At 47.9% G+C, this 19,027-nt stretch overlaps 1 protein-coding gene across 1 annotated transcript; it reads right to left on the minus strand.

The window, feature by feature from the left end:
- Positions 1-4,779: 4,779 nt before the first annotated feature.
- On the minus strand, positions 4,780-9,997 carry LOC127209663 (uncharacterized). The gene is given in 2 exon segments (XM_051169343.1): positions 4,780-6,828; positions 6,830-9,997. Coding segments are annotated over 2 exon segments (5,217 nt in total).
- Between the last annotated feature and the right edge of the window lie 9,030 nt (positions 9,998-19,027).

Genomic DNA, 19,027 nt, shown 5'->3' on the forward strand with positions numbered 1-19,027 from the left:
ATACACATGGGAACTCATGGAGGCCAGAAGAGAATGCCGGATCCCCTGGAGCCTCTTGGCATGGCTTTCAAGCTACACTTGTCCCATCAGTGTCCCCTTCTCCCCATGGACTTGCCCACATTTGTGGTTTCCCATTCTTTGGAGAACAAGTATCCTAAAGTGTATGGATGCACAGTCCACATCCTGGTGATACAAGTTTGCAGTTCTCTGACCACTAATGGTGTTGAGTACCTTCCATGTAGCTGTTTCCCATTTTCACTTCTCTTTTGAAAATAGTTTGTCTGAGTCTCTTGCTCACATTTTAACAAGATTATGTTTTCCCACTGTCAAATTGCAAAAGTTCCTTGTGAATTTAGGAGACTCACTCCTAATCAGATGTGTGGGCTAGCAGAAATGTTTTTCCTAAACTGTAAGGTGGCTCTTCATCTTACCAATTGTTTGTTTCTCATATGAAAGCTTTCTAGCCTGGTGTAGTCTCATTCTTCTGGTTTTGTGAGAGGAACAAAAGCCACCGTCAAGGCCAACATCAAGTAGCTCATCACCCATCCTCACTACTCCAGCCCACCCCCACCCTATCTGCACTCTCGTCTTGGATTCTTGAGGCTTTAAAAATGAAAAAATAAAAGAAATAGCTTGGCCACAAATACTATATATATATTAAAATGGAAGCATGATCCATAACTACATATTAGAGCTGGAGAAAGAACCAACTCCCACAGGTTGTTCTGTGTGTACACACTTATACACATACCTTCACACATATAGATGCACACATGCAGATAAGTGTAACTTTTGAATTTTAAGAGACTGTAACACAGAGCCTGGAGAAATGGCTCAGTGGATAGGATCACTGGCTACTCTTCTAGAGGGCCTGAGTTCACTTCCCGGCACCCACATGGTGCCTCACATCCATCTGCAATGGAATCTGATTCCCTCTTCTGATGTGCATGCCAACAGAGCACTCATACAGAAAACAAATAAATAAATCTTTTTTTTTTTAAAGAATGTAACCCAAATAAGGCTCCCGTTTTTATGCCAATACTATGTAATTTCTATTTTTTTCTTCGTGCACCATTCCACACGTGGATTCTTTGATCATTCTTCTCCACTGTCTTCTTTTTTTTTTCCCTCCCCCCCCCACCAAATTTCCTCCCCTCTCAAACCTCTCTCTCCCATGTCTTTTTTGATAATATGAACCACTGCATTTAATTAGAGTTGTCTGAATGAGCATAGATGGGAATTATCTGTTAGAACAGGGGCTGTGTCTAGCGACTACAACACTGAGGGACATGACTGACCCTTCTGCGACCTTTAGCTATTGCTAGCCCATCTGAGAGGGGAGGGGCCTTGTGAGTCCCTCCCTTGTCAACAATGGATGTTGATGGGCCCTGTCTTGCTCAGGTCTCATGCCAAGGCAGCCTCTGCTGCTATGAGTCCATAGGTGTAACAAACTTTACAGCATTCTGTCCTCTCCTCCAGCTCTTTCTACCCATTCTTCCATGGTGCTCTCTGAGCCCTGAAGTACTAACATAGCTGCTCCATTGGGGGCAGACTGTGGGAAGCTGAAGCTATCGCCCTCGCTAAGATGGCGCCTGGCAACCTGCCAGGCAGGATGACTTGCAATTCTGCTCCTGGTAAACAAGTCCTTATTTGTGTTGTGGGCCGCGCTTTGCTCTGACGTATGCATCCCGCCTTGTCGGGAACCAATTGGAGCTACCGACGTATGGGCTGCTGATTGGTTGAGGCAGAGGATGTAAAGGGGCGCGGAGGTGTTGGGGGAGGAGAAGCGAGCGAGCAGGAGAAGAAGCAGCTTGCTGAAAAGGTTTCTGAATAAACTGCCTGGAGAAGAACGCTCAGGTTGTGTCCTTATTTTCCGCTGGTCAGAAGGGACGCGACAAGTGATGGCCCGTACGGGGACGTCTTTTGTCATTTATGAGCGCTCAGAACTCCTGGCGGTCAGGGCAGTCGACTGGAAAGTTCCCTGGTAAGCGAGGGACGAATGAAGTTCTCGGATACAGAGACTATAAGGTTCCGGTTAGGACTATAAAGACTCAGTAAGAGCAATAAGGTTCCCGATAGAGGACGAAGTGAAACAGAAAGTAAAATGGGAAATTTACCATTCAGCCCTATGTTTATCGCACTTAAGGACTTGTTAGGTGCAAAATCTGTAATATCATCAGATTCAGAGGGGGAGGACTCAGAAGAGAAAGTAAAAAAGCCGATCCAAAAAATGGAGAAACTGGAATCCAGGGTGGAGCCTTCGGCTCCTGGGCCGCCTCTATCTGAGTTGCCTCAGCCTCCTCCCTACATTCGAGAGAACGGCTCGGGGACAAGACAGTGGACAAGGCCTCTGGGCCCATGGCGCGCGGCAGGCTGCCGGCCGGAGCGCGAACGGCTGAGCGGCGGCGGAGGTGTCTCTGCTGAGTGAAAGACCCCAACCGTGGGTGTCCTTCTTCAGGGAGACCCTCCCCAAGGACCAGCGAGACCAAGTTGTTCGGTTGCCACTGCAAGAGGCTTTATTCAGATACACAGGTACCCGGGGCGTCCTAGTCATTCGGAGGACTGGCGCGTGCATGAGCTGGGGAACTGGGTTTTTATAGGGTTTGAGAGCAGAAGTGCGGGCACAGAAGCGAGAAGCTTGGTTACAGGGTTCTGATTGGCTGATTTAAATGAGGCCAGGGCAAACTGGGGTCATGGCTCGTTTCTCGGAACGGGGAAGTCGGGGCGGGCCCGACCGTTATCTGGGTACATCAGGGACTTTTGCTAGGGGCCAGGTGGCTGACCATAGATATCTTGTTCGGCAGGGTGGAGTGGGGGACATCTGGCTCTCTTAGGGTGTGGTGGGTTGGCGGTTACCCTGCACCAGTTCTGCTTTGCAAAATGGCGTTACTCAAGTCATGCAGCCCAGCAGAGGCGGGGGTCTTTCATTCCCCCATTTTCTTTTTTTAACTTCGAATGGAATCTTTCATTCGATTGTCCTTTCTTCAGTTTGTCTGAGTTGTTGGTACTGTTGTGTGAGGACTAAGGCCTGCACCACCGACAACCGATCTTTGACAAACTGTATCACCCTGTTTAGGATGCAGGGTCCAAACAGAAGGATTAATAAGACAACTAGCAGGGGGCCCATGATGGTGGAAATTAAAGTAGTCAGCCACAGGGACCTACTGAACCAGCTTTCGTACCAACTTTGTCCCGCTTAGAACATCTGTTGTCGCTATCTGAGCCTCTCTCTAAGTTTGGCCATGCTATCTCTTACTAGCCCAGTGTGGTCTGCATAGAAGCAACATTCTTCTTTTAGGGCAGCACAGAGCCCTCCCTCCTGTAAAAAGAGGAGATCTAGTCCTCTTTTATTCTGTAGGACAACCTCAGAAAGGGAGGTTAAGGATTTTTCTAAATTACTTACTGCCTCTTCAAGGGCCTGTAAATCGACGTGCATGGCCTGTTGTAATTGGTAAAACTGATGAGTTTTTACTAAAGCGGTGGCCCCAGTCCCCACCCCGGCGGCTATTCCTCCTACTGTTAGCCCTCCTAGGATGAGTGCCAAGGTGATTGAAACCGGCTCTCTCGGGTGTCTAAGGATCCCTTCAAAATGCAGGTAAATTTGCTCTGACTCATGATACACCACTTTAGGCCATAATTCTATAAGGATACAAAAATCTGAAACATTTTTGAGAAGCTGAGCGGACACACATGGTGTCAGACCTGTCTTGCAAACCCAATAAGTTCCACTGGGTCCTTTGAGATAATAGGGCCCAGGGTAGACCTTAAGGGTGAAGTTGCAGAGGGCCTGATGGGTCGGTGGAACGGACCCAACGCAAATTCCCTGGCCCGTAACCTCGGACAAGGTTAGTCCGTGTCGGGAGGGGGAATCACATGGGGTAGAGGGGTTGGTTAAATTGGTGAGATTTCCAGTGATGGCTACCCCCTCATAATAGGGTGGAGTAGAGACCAGACAAAGCCAACACTCCTGAGTTTTCTCTGGTTTGGTGTAATTAAGAGCCTGGTAGGCCCCACTTATTAGGTCGAGGAGCCTATCTCCAGTACTGGGCCTAGAGACTTGCGCCGGGGAACTTGGGTCAAGGGAACTAGCAATGGTGGGGGTCAGGCGCTTCACTGGGGGTACATAGGGCTGGGGTAGGCGTGTCTTGGATGGGCGTCTCCTTTCTGCCAATACGAGGTTGGGCCCGACGGGGAGAGGGGGTTTTTCTTGACGAAGTAACTGTAGGTGTATTTTTCCCCCATAGGTCCCTGTTTTCCACAGACGGAGCCCATAATATTTACCCTTTAGCCACCCCGGATATTCTTTTCCTCTGCTTGTGAAGGAAAGCTTAAGTGTGTTGCATGTCTTGGGAGGGTCTTCCCTAGCGTCCGGATTGACAGCCCATCCACAACCGCGGGGGAGGGGGTCCCAAACCAGTTGGATAAGCCCGGTAGAGGTGGGCTTCCATTGGGTGGCAAATTCCTCACATTCCCAGGACTTACAGTAAAGGTCAATCACGGAACCACATTTTCCTTGCTGAGTTGCCCCGACCTGGGAGGGACACATATAGAAGTGTATTCTATGCTGTTCAGTCCACATTCTAGCGTAGGACCCTAGGGGCATAGCGCGAGCGAGGTCGAGATGTAACTCAGGAAACCATGAGGCCGGGCGTGTCACCCGACTCACTGAAGTGAGAGCATTGCCCTCACCATCCCACACAACCCAGGTATAGTTATGGACCTGGTGAGGGGATGCTCCACCCCTTGAACTGTTAAGAATCATTAGGAGAAGGGTAGGGATTAGCTGCGGGTGAGTCTTATCTTTAAAGGGTTTGGAGTGCGATGGAGTTTCCATGAAGACCGTTGTTGATCTGATTCCCGAGTTTTTGATGTCTCGTGGGCGGCCTTGACGTGGGAAGCGTGTACCCAGGCAGCAATGCCATCCACTTTCAGGGCAGTAGGAGTGGTCAACAGCACAGTATACGGTCCCTTCCAGCGAGGCTCTAGGTTCTTCCTCTGGTGGCGGCACACCCACACGGAGTCTCCAATCTGAAAAGGGTGGGGCACCACGGGCCTGTCCAGCTGGTCTTGGTAGGCAGCCGCCAGGGGCTTCCAGACTTCTTGCTGGACGATCTGCAGGGCCTGCAAGTGGGCTTGCAAAGAAGGACTGTTAGCAAACGAGGCAATGTTGGAGTCAAGGAAGTTGACAACAGGAGGGGGAGTTCCATACAGAATCTCAAAAGGCATGAGCCCATGGGGGCCAGGAGTGTTTTGGGCCCAATATAAGGCTAACGGGAGGAGGGTCACCCAGTCTCTAGTGCCAGTTGCAAGCGTTAATTTAGTTAGAGTCTCCTTAATGGTTCTATTCATACGCGCTACCTGCCCTGAACTCTGGGGCCGATACGCACAATGAAGTTTCCAATTTATCCCCAGTAAAGTGGCCACCTGCTGACTTACCTGGGAGACGAATGTGGGCCCATTATCCAACCCCAGCACCTGGGGCATGCCATACCTAGGGAAGATTTCTTCCAGGAACTTCTTGGTCACAACCTTTGCAGTCTCATGCTTGGTGGGATAGGCCTCTACCCATCCTGAAAAGGTGTCTATAAAAACTAGTAAGTACTTGTAACCATACATGCCGGGCTTGATTTCTGTGAAGTCAATTTCCCAATAAATCCCTGGACGGTGGCCCCTCTGACGGGTTCCGGGTATTGGCCTTGCCTTATTTGAATTTACCTGGGCACAGGCTTTACAGGAAGCTGCGGCTTCCTTCAGGGCCTGCTTTTTGCCCAAGAGATACAGTCCAGTTTCTTCTCTGTCCAATAGAGTCTTCATTTTCTTGGCACTTAAGTGGGTCAGCTTATGGAAATAGTCAATGAGATATGCTGTGGCCTTGTGAGGGACCACGACCTTGTCTTGATACACCCATTGGTTCTTTACTGTGTCGTGGAAGGCTCCCATTTTCTGGAGCACCTCCAGGTCTTTCTCCTCGTACTTCCAATCACCCTCTCCCAAGTCCTCCTCTTCGTATTCTCCTTCTGTGAGAACCTGGGTGATTATGAGGTGGCTCTGTGGACCGAGTGCGGCCTCTTTGGCAGCTTTATCTGCCAACCGGTTTCCTAGTGCCTCTGGACTGTCTCCCTTTTGATGCCCGGGGCAGTGCATGATGCTAACCCCTTTGGGGAGAAAAAGAGCTTTTAATAAAGCTAGTATCTCTGGTTTATTTTTGATCTCTTTCCCTTCTGAGGTGAGGAGGCCTCTCCTCCTATAAATTTCCCCGTGTATATGGGCAGTGGCGAAGGCGTAGCAGCTATCAGTATATACATTCAGTCTCTTACCTTCTGCCAGTTGGAGTGCCTGGGTTAGGGTGATGAGCTCTGCTTTCTGGGCTGACGTACCTGAGGGTAATGTGGTGGCCCAGATCACTTCTGTTGTAGTGGTGATGGCAGCTCCTGCTCTGCGTTCTCCGTCTTTTATAAAACTGCTCCCATCGGTGTACCAGGTATGATCAGCGTTTAGGAGGGGCTGATCAGTCAGATCAGGCCTAGTACCATGGGCTTCTGCCAGAATCTGGAGACAGTCGTGAGTCTCTGGGCCTTCCGGCAGGGGGAGCATGGAGGCAGGATTTAAGGCTACCGTTGGACCGAACTGGATCTTGTCGGTATCCAGCAGTAGGGCCTGATAATGAGTCATGCGAGCGTTGGAGAGCCATCTATCTGGAGGTTGCTTAACCAAGGCCTCTACTGCATGGGGAGCCAGGATGGTTATTGGCTGTCCCATGGTGAGCTTGCCAGAGTCTTTGGTCAAGAGGGCAATGGCGGCTATCATTCTAAGGCATGGTGGCCACCCCTGAGGCCACCGGGTCCAATTTTTTTGATAGGTATGCTATACGCCTCCTCCATGGTCCAAGTTTCTGGGTCAGTACCCCCTTGGCATATCCTTTTTTCTCATCTACGAACAGCTCAAAGGGCTTGGTCAAGTCTGGGAGGCCTAGCGCGGGAGCAGACAGCAGGGCCTCTTTTATGGCTGTGTACGCCTGCTGCTGTTCTTTTTTCCAAGTAAAGAGTGTCCCCTGTTTGGTGAGGGGATAGAGCGGCGCAGCCATTTCTGTGAACCCTGGAATCCAGAGGTGACAGAACCCGGCGGTGCCCAGGAATTCTCTTAGTTGTCTAGGATTCCTAGGGGCAGGGATTTGCAGGATAGCCTGCTTCCGGGCTTCTGTCAACCACCTCTTCCCTTCTCTAATCTGGTACCCCAGATAAGTCACCTGTTGTTGACATATCTGTGCCTTCTTGGCCGAGGCTCGGTACCCCAATTCACCAAGGGCTTTCAGCAGAGCTTCTGTCCCTTCCTGGCAGCCTTCCCTAGTCTTGGAGGCCAAGAGCAGGTCATCTACATACTGGAGCAGGATTAACGTCGGGTGTTGAACCCTGAAGTCAGCCAAGTCTCTGTGCAATGCCTCATCAAACAGGGTGGGGCTATTTTTGAACCCCTGAGGGAGTCGGGTCCAGGTCAATTGTCCAGAAATCCCTAATTCAGCATCTTTCCATTCAAAAGCAAATATCTGCTGGCTCTTGGGATGGAGCCTCAAGCAAAAGAACGCATCTTTCAAATCCAGCACCGTGTACCAAGTATGTGTTGGGGCCAATCCAGTCAACAGGTTGTATGGGTTGGGCACGGTGGGATGTATGTCTTCCACCCATTTATTGACCTCCCTCAGATCTTGTACTGGGCGATAGTCCCCGGTGCCCGGCTTTTTAACTGGAAGTAGTGGGGTGTTCCAGGGTGACTGGCAAGGCACTAGGATCCCCTGGTCCAGTAGTCTCTTAATATGGGGCCTAATCCCCTGGTAGGCCTCCTGGGACATGGGATATTGCTTGATAGAGACAGGGGAGGCGGTGGCTTTGAGTGGAACCAGTAAAGGGGCTTGGCGAGAAGCCAATCCCATTCCTCCTGTCTCGGCCCAGGCTAATGGGAACCTTTTAAGCCACTCGTCTGGAGCGGATACCTGGAGTTCTCCCTCAGTCTCATGTAGCCTGTACTCATCTTCCATATGTAGGACGAGCACGTGGAGGGGTTGTCCTTGGGGCCCCGTAACTCGTGCCTTGGGCCCTTCAAAGTAAATCTGTGCCTTTAGTTTTGTCAGGAGGTCCCTCCCTAGTAGAGGGTAAGGACAGTCAGGAACATGTAGGAGGGAATGAGTCACCTTACCGGAAGCCAGGTGCACTTGCCGTTCTGTTGTCCACTGGTACCGTTTTCCTCCAGTGGCTCCTTGGACCCAGGCCGATTTATTGAAGAGAGAGCCCGGTGCAGTTGTAAGGACCAAGTGTTGGGCCCCAGTGTCCACCAGGAAGGTGACCGGTTGCCCCCCCACATTTAGGGTTATCCGGGGTTCAGGGGGGGGCTCCTGACCCTGACCCCCCTATTCTTCTTCCAGGTTGAGTAGGGAGCTCTGGGGTGTAGGTTTCCGAGATCCCTTGGGTTTCTTTGGGCAGTCGCGAGCCCAATGACCTTTTTCTTTACAGTAGGTGCATTGGTCCTTGTCCAGCCGGGGGCCCCTTCGTCCTCCCTGGTCCTGTCTATTCTGTCTCTGTCCTGTTACTACGGTGGCCAATAGTTTGCTAAATTCCTTATTTTGCTTACGTTCTCGCACACTCTCTCTTTCCTCAGCCTCTCTCCTTAATCTCTCATCTCTCTCCTCTGGAGTCTCTCTCTTATTAAAAATCTTTTCAGCTTCTTTCAACAAATCTTGCATGGAACTTTCTCTTAATCCTTCAATTCTCTCCAACTTCCTTTTAATGTCTGGGGCTGACTGCCAAATAAAGGACATGGCTAAGTTAGTGGCTTGGGTGGGGTTTTCAGGGTCATAAGGAGTGTACACCCGGAAGGCCTCTTTTAATCTCTCTAGAAAGGCAGAGGGAGACTCATCAGGCTTCTGAGTGACTAATTTAACCAGGGCCAGATTAGTGGGGCATCAAGCAGCCCCGTGGAGACCCCCCATTAGCAACTGGCGATAGAGTCGTAGGTGGTTCTTACCCTCCTCGGTGGCGAAGTCCCAATCAGGTCTCTCCAAGGGGAAGGCACTATTAATTTCATTCGGCAGCTGGGTGGGCTGCCCGTTGGCCCCCGGGACATTCTTACGAGCCTCTAGGACAACCCTCTGCTTTTCCTCCGTGGTCAGGAGAACCTGTAACAGCTGCTGACAGTCATCCCAAGTGGGCTGATGGGTCACCAGGATAGACTCAATGAGAGCAGTCAGTTTAGTGGGATCTTTAGAGAAGGAGGGGTTATTGTTTTTCCAATTATAAAGATCAGAGGCAGAGAAAGGCCAATACTGGGGCCGACCGTCCGCCCCAGTGCGCAGGGGAAGAGCCTGTGAAGTGGAGTCTGGAGGGGGCTCTCGGTGTCCCCTCAGTCGCCCAGCTATCGGAGACGGCTCCGCCGGAGGGCTGGCGGCTGCTGCCTCTCCCAGGCTTTGGGCAGGGTCAGGCGCCGGAGCCTCCTGCCGGAGGTATGGTCCCCGATAGGGCGGGGGCTCCTCGGTGAGGAGATCCAGGAGGAGATCCTCCTCCAGCGGCAGGACTGGCGGGGTCTTTGTGTCCTTTGGAGGACAGTCTCCTACAGGCTTGGTCACTGCCGGATACAGGGTGGACCTAGAAGGTGTAAGGGGAGGGGGCAGAGCGGGAGCAGAGGGAACGAGAGGAGGAGTGGGAGTGGTAAAGGGCTTGACCCAGGGAGGGGGATCCCGGGCCAGCTCCTCCCAGGTGATAATGTATGGGACTTGGTCCGGGTGCCCATGGGGTCCTGGGTCCATCACTTTTGATTTAACCTGCAAGATAAGAGATAGGTCAAAACTGCCATCCCGTGGCCAATGGACACCAAAGGTAGGCCACTCTGAGGAACAAAAGGTCTCCCATTTTCCTTTCCGGACTTCCACCGAGAGGTTGCGAGCCTTAGTCCGGACATCTTTCCAATGCTGTAAAGTAAGACTTAAGGGAGTGGTTACGGACTGTCCCATTCTCTCGGACACAAATAGACACACAAGTACAACTAGAAATATCAGAATGACACTAACACAAACAAGCCGCGCGGCACGACTACGGCGCCAAAGTGAAAGTAAAAATTCAGATGGAGAACTTAGAGAGGGTCTGGATCCCTCGTCTCCCAGATGAGGCACGTATCCCTCGGTCAGGGGCGAAGCCCCGAAAATTCCAAGGTGTCGGACCGTGTCTCCAACCAGATGGGTCCAATGGACCCCAGACACTTTCAGGACGTCTCCCGAAAGTCACGGAAAAGAAGTCCGAGCCCGTCAGCTCCTTCTGGTTTCCGCCAAATACAGATCGACCCAGCTGAGCCGTACGGATTACAGAGTGAAAGTACACACAGACAGGAACGGACAAATAAGAAATGCCGGCAACTCACCTCCCGAATTTGGGTCGGTGGTCCCTGGGCGGGGGTCCTGATCTCGGTGGGACCTCCAAATGAAAGACCCCAACCGTGGGTGTCCTCCTTCAGGGAGACCCTCCCAAAGGACCAGCGAGACCAAGTTGTTCGGTTGCAACTGCAAGAGGCTTTATTCAGATACACAGGTACCCGGGGCGTCCTAGTCATTCGGAGGACTGGCGCGCGCACGAGCTGGGGAACTGGGTTTTTATAGGGTTTGAGAGCAGAAGCGCGGGCACAGAAGCGAGAAGCTTGGTTACAGGGTTCTGATTGGCTGATTTAAATGAGGCCAGGGCAAACTGGGGTCATGGCTCGTTTCTCGGAACGGGGAAGTCGGGGCGGGCCCGACCGTTATCTGGGTACATCAGGGACTTTTGCTAGGGGCCAGGTGGCTGACCACAGATATCTTGTTCGGCAGGGTGGAGTGGGGGACATCTGGCTCTCTTAGGGTGTGGTGGGTTGGCGGTTACCCTGCACCAGTTCTGCTTTGCAAAATGGCGTTACTCAAGTCAAGCAGCTCAGCAGAGGCGGGGGTCTTTCACTGAGAAGATACTCCCCTTGTCGCTGCTGAAGACATCACAGAATCACCCCCATGCTGGTGGAGCTAAAAAATGGGGAGACATACAACGGGCGCCTGGTAAAATGCGACAACTGGATAAACATCAACCTGCGGGAGATCATCTACATGTCCCGGGATGGCGACAAGATCTGGCGGATGCCTGAGTGCTACATCCGCGACAGCACCATCAAGTACCCATGCCCCGGAAGAGGCTGGAGATCAGACCTCTACTCCTACCTGTTGCAGTTTAAAATAAAGAAGGGGGGACTGTGGGAAGCTGAAGCTATCGCCCTCGCTAAGATGGCACCTGGCAACCTGCCAGGCAGGATGACTTGCAATTCTGCTCCTGGTAAACAAGTCCTAATTTGGGTTGTGGGCCGCGTTTTGCTTTGACGTATGCATCCCGCCTTGTCGGGAACCAATTGGAGCTACCGACGTAAGGGCTGCTGATTGGTTGAGGCAGAGGATGTAAAGGGGCACGGAGGTGTTGGGGGAGGAGAAGCGAGCAAGCGGGAGAAGAAGAAGCTTGCTGAAAAGGTTCCTGAATAAACTGCCTGGAGAAGAACGCTTGGGTCGCGTCCTTATTTTCCACTGGTCGGAAGGGATGCAACAGCAGACTACTCTAAGGTATGGAGATTTTTGTTGTTAACTATAAGGGAGAAAGCAGGTAGAGGGAGGAGTCCAGGCTGACCATGGCTGACAGACAAAACCTAGATTTTGAGAGGAGAGAAGGGGAGGAAGAAAGAGAGAGAGAAGAGATGGCTACCAACACCGGAAGCCTGAGCCACAGATTCAGAGTGCTGTGGAACCAAAATGGCTGAGTTATATGAGGATCTGGCTGGAGGAAGGAAACAGAAACCCGGGCCACTAGGAGGGAGAGGTTTAGGGCAGGGTGCAGGAGTTAGAAGTGCTGGGAGAAGCCACAGGTACTGAGGAATTCTGGGAGAGCTGGCCAGCTTCTGCTTTGAAATGTTAATAGACACCACAGTTAGCAATTTTCCCTCCCTAGGGTTTCTAAGACCTAACACTCAACAACTAGTTACTATCAGCACTTTGGCCAGTTTTGAGTCTCTGCGTTAACCAGTGCTCGCTGCAAACAGAAACTTCTCTGACCGAGGCTGAGAACAGCACTGATCTGTATGAGTATAACCAGAAATGTCCATTTAACAAAGCAATAGTAGTGTATTCTTCCCCCTAGAACCTATTCCCTGGTGGGCCATGGGTTTTGACTGGGTTTACAATACCCGGTATGAGTCCCTCCTATGGAGTGAGCCAATATCTGCTCATAAAGCATTTTTGTCTTTTGGAAAAGAAACCATGCCACTGTGCACATCTTGCCTAGCAGGTCGTTTTTGTAGTTCATAGGTTCACAGAAGGGTAAGAGCACTAATGTGTCTGTTTCCCCCAGCACTTTCTGGTGCTGTAGAAACTAGTAAGCAGGGAGAAAACTTCCGACTCAATTCCAGCTTGCTTTCTCTCCATCCTGTAACCGAAGTGTGTGGTATCTTCAGTGATGGGTTCTTATCACTTAGTTCTATGGACAACCAAGAGGAATTACAGAAACTTATGTCATTCGGGGACTTTGGATGACTCCCTGACCCGCAACTCGTGTGGGGTAGTACCCCATCCATGACACTGGGAGTTTTGTTGAACAACCCCTGGCTTCTAGAAGAAGCACTATTCGGCCTTAAAAGATATCATCTTTCCATCTAGCTTTTTGAGAAATGTCCACACTGATTCCCACAGTGGCTAAACCAGTTTACGTTCCTATCAGAAGTGTATAAGGACTCCCCTCTCCCCACACCAATGCCAGCATTTATTATCAGTTGCTTTCTCAACAATAATGACAGCCATTCTGATAGGGGTGGTTTCAAAAATAGTCTTAAAAGCAAATGTGCACTTGCTTGATGAATAGTAATATTTTGAACACTTTCAAAAATACTTCCTAACTATTTATATTTCATCCTTTGAGAACTTTCTGTTCCATTCCAAAGCCCAGTTGTTAACTGGGTATTTACTTCCTGGGTATTTATTTTAGTTTTCTGAGTTCTTTACATGTACTCCAGACACCAATCCCCTGTTAGATGTATAGCTGGCAAGGGTTTTCTCCCATTTTGTAGGTTGCCTTTTCGTACAACTGACTGTTTCCTCTGCTATACAGAAGGTTTGAGGGCTTTTTGTTTGTTTGTTTGTTTAATTCTATGAACCCCATTTGTCAGTTGTTGATCTTATGTCCTAGGAAATCGGGTTCCTATTTAGAAAGTCTGTATCTATGTCAATCTTTTATAACATGTTTCTGACCTTTTCTCTACCAATGTTCAGAGTTTTGGAGTTTACATTCAGTTCTTTGTTTATATAAGTTCAGAGATTACATTAAGGTCTTTGATCCATTTGGAATTGATTTTTGTACAGGGTGAGAGATAAGGATCTAGTTTAATTCTTCTTCATGCTGCACATTCATTTTTCCCAGAATCATTTTTTTAAAGATGCTGCCTTTTCTCCAGTGTGTACTTTTTGACATTTTTTTTTTTTTTCAAAAATCAAGTGACTACAACTATGTAGACTTATATCTTGGTCTTCTGTTTTATAACATTACTCTACATGTCTATTTTTGTGATGGTACCATACTGTTTTTATTTGTTATTATTATGGTTCCATGGTCTATCTTAAGTTTGGGAAGGCTATGTATCATGTTATTTTAAGTAAGATAACTTCGTAATGTTAGGTCAGAAAGTGTAATACATACAATTTCAGTTTTCTTTCTCAGTATTGCTTTGGTTGTCTGGAACGGTGTGTGTTTGTGCTTGTGAGTGTAAGTGTGTGTGAGAGAGGAAAAGAGAGAGTGAGTGTGAATATGTGTGTGTCTGTGTTTAAGCTTGTTCATTTCTGAAAGTGGTGGCCTTGCCATTTCAATAAGGATTGCATTAAATCTATCACTCTAGAGAGTATTTTTTAATTTTTCATTGAGAGCTAGGTTACAAGATTCTCTAACATGCTTCAGAATCAACAGGAAGTAATAAAAATAGACTTAGCAGGAGCTGGAATACAGAAAATAAAAAGAAGTCACTCCTGATCGTGGGGACGCACTGATTTGTGAGAAGGGGCTAGTGGGTAAACACAGCTTCAGTCAGCAAGCTACTCTGATTATTTGGCCACAGTTTCTATTTATAGCTATGTAGATAAATTGGCTTTATTTTAAAGATGTTTTTTTAAAAGATTCCCTTCGTGTTAAAAGAGGTTTGGATGAAATGAATCTGTTAGTCTTCCCAGCTCTAAGATCCTGTGTTTTTATGACAGTAAACTCACTCAGACAGCTGTTGTTTTTTAAATAACTAATTAGCACTACCATAGCTGGCTACTAAAGTTAATTGAAGGGGGAAAAAAGCCAAGTAATAAATTACTTCGACCCATGTGATTATTTCCTTGTTATATAACCACAGTAAGTATTCCAGTCTTCCGAATGGGGTTGGATTATTAAGATCATGGCAATACCTACCACTACTCATTGTTTTTGTGCAACAGAAACGTTACTTGGGTTATTACCTTAATCTCGACACCGAGACCATTAAGTAGATAATATAATTCTCTCCAGTTTGTATGTCAGAAAACTTAAGGCTCAAGAGGTTAACTCAAATTTCCCAAGATTGTAGAGATAAGTGATGGAGCCAAGATTTGAATCCAGATTGATTTGATGCCAAAGCTTTTGTTCTTCTCCATTATACCATACAGTCTCCAGACTTTAGGACAAGCTCTAGTCAACGACACAGGCCAATGTTAATCTATCCTTTGATGACTGAGTGATCGGTTGACTCTTTGACAGATCAAATACCCTCTATGCCAAGTCTCCAATAGGATAAGAGAAACCAATTTTTCCCCCATTCTCCACTCTGTTCATTTGAATAAGTCTTTGTATTTCTCTGAAGTTATAATACAGTGCTCATGGAAAAGGGATCAGAGATCCACATTTTTTTTTTTTTTTTTTTTTTTTTTTTACCAAGCCTCAAACATGATTCATTCTTAACAGAAGCAAGCCCCTCCCCTAATGTGCTGCTATACTGCTTGGCTGACTGCACGGATCCTTTGACAAACTGTGTGTCACTTTCACAGCTAATAGATTGATATGATAGCAAACAAATGTCTTTCCATTTGGAAGAATCCATACTTGAGAAAGCATATTTCCCCCAGGACCCTCCATTTACCCATGGCTATGAGTCATGGGGATGGGTACAAGGCAGTCCGTATAGAGAGGAATTTCAAAACCTGCTTTCATTGGTTGGGTTTCAGCTGTTTAAAAAAAAAAAAAAAAGTACCTACAAATTAGGCATGCAGATTATCTTTTCAAAGTCTTCTTGGCTTTGTTCATCTTAATGGCAGAATAAGGCAGCATTGAGACCCAAACACTTTCCAGGCAGTGTGCAAGCTGGCCCTAAACATTTACCAAGAAGGCATCCTAGAGTCCAGTCGTCTCTCAAACAGAAACACTGTTTAGCTACATAGAAATCACTTTAGGACAGAGCTGTTCCAACAGTCACTGTGCCTACGAAAAAGGATTCTATTTTGGCTAGCAAATACTTACAAAAAAGCCTTTCTAGCCATCCATGGAAAAGGAGTGAGTGCCCCCTGGTGAAAATGTGGGAAACGTTTCCATATGTTGTTTTTGGCTGGCAAGAAGGGGCAGATGTCTTCACAATAAAAATATACTCGCTGAGAGTGCTCACATCCTTGAGAAGAGCTGGCACCGCTTGCAGAACTGGATCTAAAGGTGGCAAAAATGCACAAAGGAAGCAGGAAAAAGGGCCCACACCAGAACTGCACAAATTGGAGCCACAGGTGAACCTGTGTTTAAGTGTCTCTTTCTGTCACCAAGACCCACCATCTTGTCTCCGTTCTGCTCCTTGTCCTTGGGAGCCAACCAGTAGGGACATATGAATGCATCCCTTTGCCTTCTGCCCTCTAGTTGGGTTCACCCAAGGGGAGACACTGGTGGGTGATGGAGGAGGAGGTGCAGGAAAATGTTCATTCCCAAACTCAGTCCTTACAGTCCATTTGGAAGGTACTGTAACACACACACACACACACACACACACACACACACACACACACACACACACACACCACCGCCCATGATCTCAACAGCTCTGAACAGCTGTTCTATATACATTTCTACTGGAGATCTGGTAAACGGTAAGCCTAGAGTGGTGAGAGCTCCCCACTGTTGCTGGCCTGAGGGCCTTTGCCATTCCTCCTGGGTTCCTTACTACTCCCTCCACCTCAGTAAAAAGATCAGGCAGCCAAAATGTACACTGTCGACCTTTATGGAGATGCCATCTCCTTCCCAATTTACCCTGACTCGTGCACATTCCACACTTCCTGTAATACACATTTCAAATGCAGGTAAGGTGCTACACACCTATAAACTCAGAAAACTCTGGAAAGGATGCTGAGGCAGGAGGATTGTGAGTTTGGGGCCAACTTGCACTGCATATTAAGGACTCTATGCAAACAATAGCAATGTACAATATACACAAAGCATAAATACAATAGAAATCCAAATTTGTGCAGCTCCAGGGGCCCCTACATCTTCCAGTCATTGAAGGTGACTAGACCGGTGAAGTGAAAAGGTCTGGCCAGCTGGACAAAGGTAAGGCAAAAGTCTCACTTGCGTGCCCTGTGACGTCCTTTGGTTCAAGTGTCCCGACTTCATTTGGAGCAGGAGGAATATTCTGTTTACATTCAGGCCTCACTCATCTTACCGGGATGAAAAGAGAACAAATTGTCCTGGGGGGGGGGGGAGGCGGCAGGGGCGGGATCTGTGAAATTAAACAATAGTATGTTGGTTCTGTGCTGTTAAACTGTTGGGGCTGGGTTCTCTGCAAACCCCAGAACAGAAGGGCAGCCCCCTGGTCTGTAACTAGGGCATCAGCCCAAAGGTCTGTTCGCTGGCAAGAGTACACAGATGTAGCTGGACCTTGCCAGTCCTCCACACATCCGGACTTTCTGCATGACTCTATTGTGAGGCTGTCATTCAGGATTGAGCCTGTAAGCTCTCTGCTGCTGGGGGTGGAGAGGGTGAGGGAGGAGTGCAGCCTTAGGCTTCAAAGCTGGGCTCCACTCCCAGACACAGGGAACAACGTTAACCCTTCCAAGACTCTTTCCCAGCTGTCCTATGAAGATAATCATAAGCATCAGTGCCATTTACAGCTCTAGTTGGCGGCATGAACTTGGGAGAGCTTTGCCTAAAGGTGTTGGGAGCTGGAGTCTCACCTGACAGCCAACTTTATTCAGAGCATCAGACAATCTACAGTCTGACAGGTAAGGAGAGTCACCTGAGCAAAGTGTACAGTCACAAGAACAAGCCTCACGTGGCAAAAACATGTCTTTCCACGGATGTGCATGAAGTAAGCCCTGTCCGCTACCCTTGGGAGAAGCATGAAAAACACATTCTAAGAACAGTTTTGTGCTTTGAAGAAACCGAGGTCACAAGGCTGCTGTTGTGTTTTCTTGGAGTTTCCTCACAAGTGCTCAGGTGTCCCGCAGGACTCCATCCTTGAACTGTGTCCCAACGCAGACACAGTGGCTTGAAGTGTAAACAGAGCCGTAAGAAATGAAGTGTGACATCCCAAACACAGTGTGGACATCCACCATAGAGGACTTGGCTTCATTCTTCTTAATTCTCGAGAAAGTATAGGCCTCCATGTCTCCACTGAAGTTTAACAGTCAGATCATCACACAGATCATTTTGAGCTAAAGGCTGTTTTATATCCAGAAAGGTTCTCCTGAGCCTATGAGATGCCACAAATGCCTGACAGCCTGAATTTAATTCCACGATCCCATAGAGGATGAAGAGAAGCAACTCATGAAAGTTGTCTTCTAACCTCTACTCAAGCTGTGTTACCTGGGTGCCCCAGCAGCAGCAGCAGCAGCAGGGGCACCATCATCATCATCATCATCATCATCATCATCATCATCCTTAAAGAAAGATTCTCACTTCCCTTCACACCTGGCCCATTTCAACACAATAATGATTAAAAACTAATTATGAGGTCCTCGTGACACAACAGACACTACTAAAGCTATCTTTAATTTTATGATTATCAAATACATAATCATATATTTAAAGAACCAATGGGTTGTACAAGATTACATGACATGCAGCAAGTGCCACCCTTTGCCCCACTTCCATCTTCCCAGCAACCATGACTTACAAATCTCCAAAGAGAAAACCATTGGTACTTATCTGCACATCTCTAGACAGCATACTTACTACGACGTCTTCAATTTTTTTTTTTCTTTGAACCTAATGTGCTGACCTCCTGCATTTCTGGTGACAACTGAACTTCTATTCCTTCCTACAACCTCACCCTTATTCCCACACACTCCTCTCAATAAAACCATTTGTAGCTTTGTCAGATCAATAGTCAGTGTTAACAGTCCAACTGTACAGTTGTGAATAGGCTAATAATGGTTGTTTTCTTTCCTGCGTAGTTTTGGTTTCCCTAGAGATAATGGTCTTGTTTTCTCTCTGTTTTTCTTTTCTTTTTTTTTTTCCCCCTCCTCTTGGGAACTTATCACTAATGCAACTTTAAACTTTCTGCCTTTTGTCTAAATCTCTTTTCAAGCCATTAGCTGCTCAGCTATCTAGCAAGCTCCTTTTCTTGGAGAAAATCCCCTGGAAAGCTCTGGTAGGTGCCGGATTGGATTTCTTTTCTTCTCCCTTGTGTTGGGTCTCCTCTTCCCTGAATCCCCTCTCTTCCTCCTCTTCAAATCCTCCCCTCTTTTGGATGGAACACATCCCTAAATAGCTTCTAGGGAATGGATTTTTTTTTTTAACCTAAAACATCTTTATTCAACCCTCGTATCTACTTTCTATGTACTGGACACAAATAAATGTTTTTAAATATTGTTTGAGGCAAAAAATTAAAACAATAACAACAAAACTTTTTTGGCAAGTTTAATCACATAGACATCTAAAGACGGCTTTTTGGTTAAAGAAACAAAATTAAACCCAGACCAAAGAAAAGAAGCTCGCCCATTTGGGACATATAC

Source organism: Acomys russatus, chromosome 26 (assembly GCF_903995435.1).
Source record: "Acomys russatus chromosome 26, mAcoRus1.1, whole genome shotgun sequence".
Lineage (NCBI taxonomy): Eukaryota > Metazoa > Chordata > Mammalia > Rodentia > Muridae > Acomys > Acomys russatus.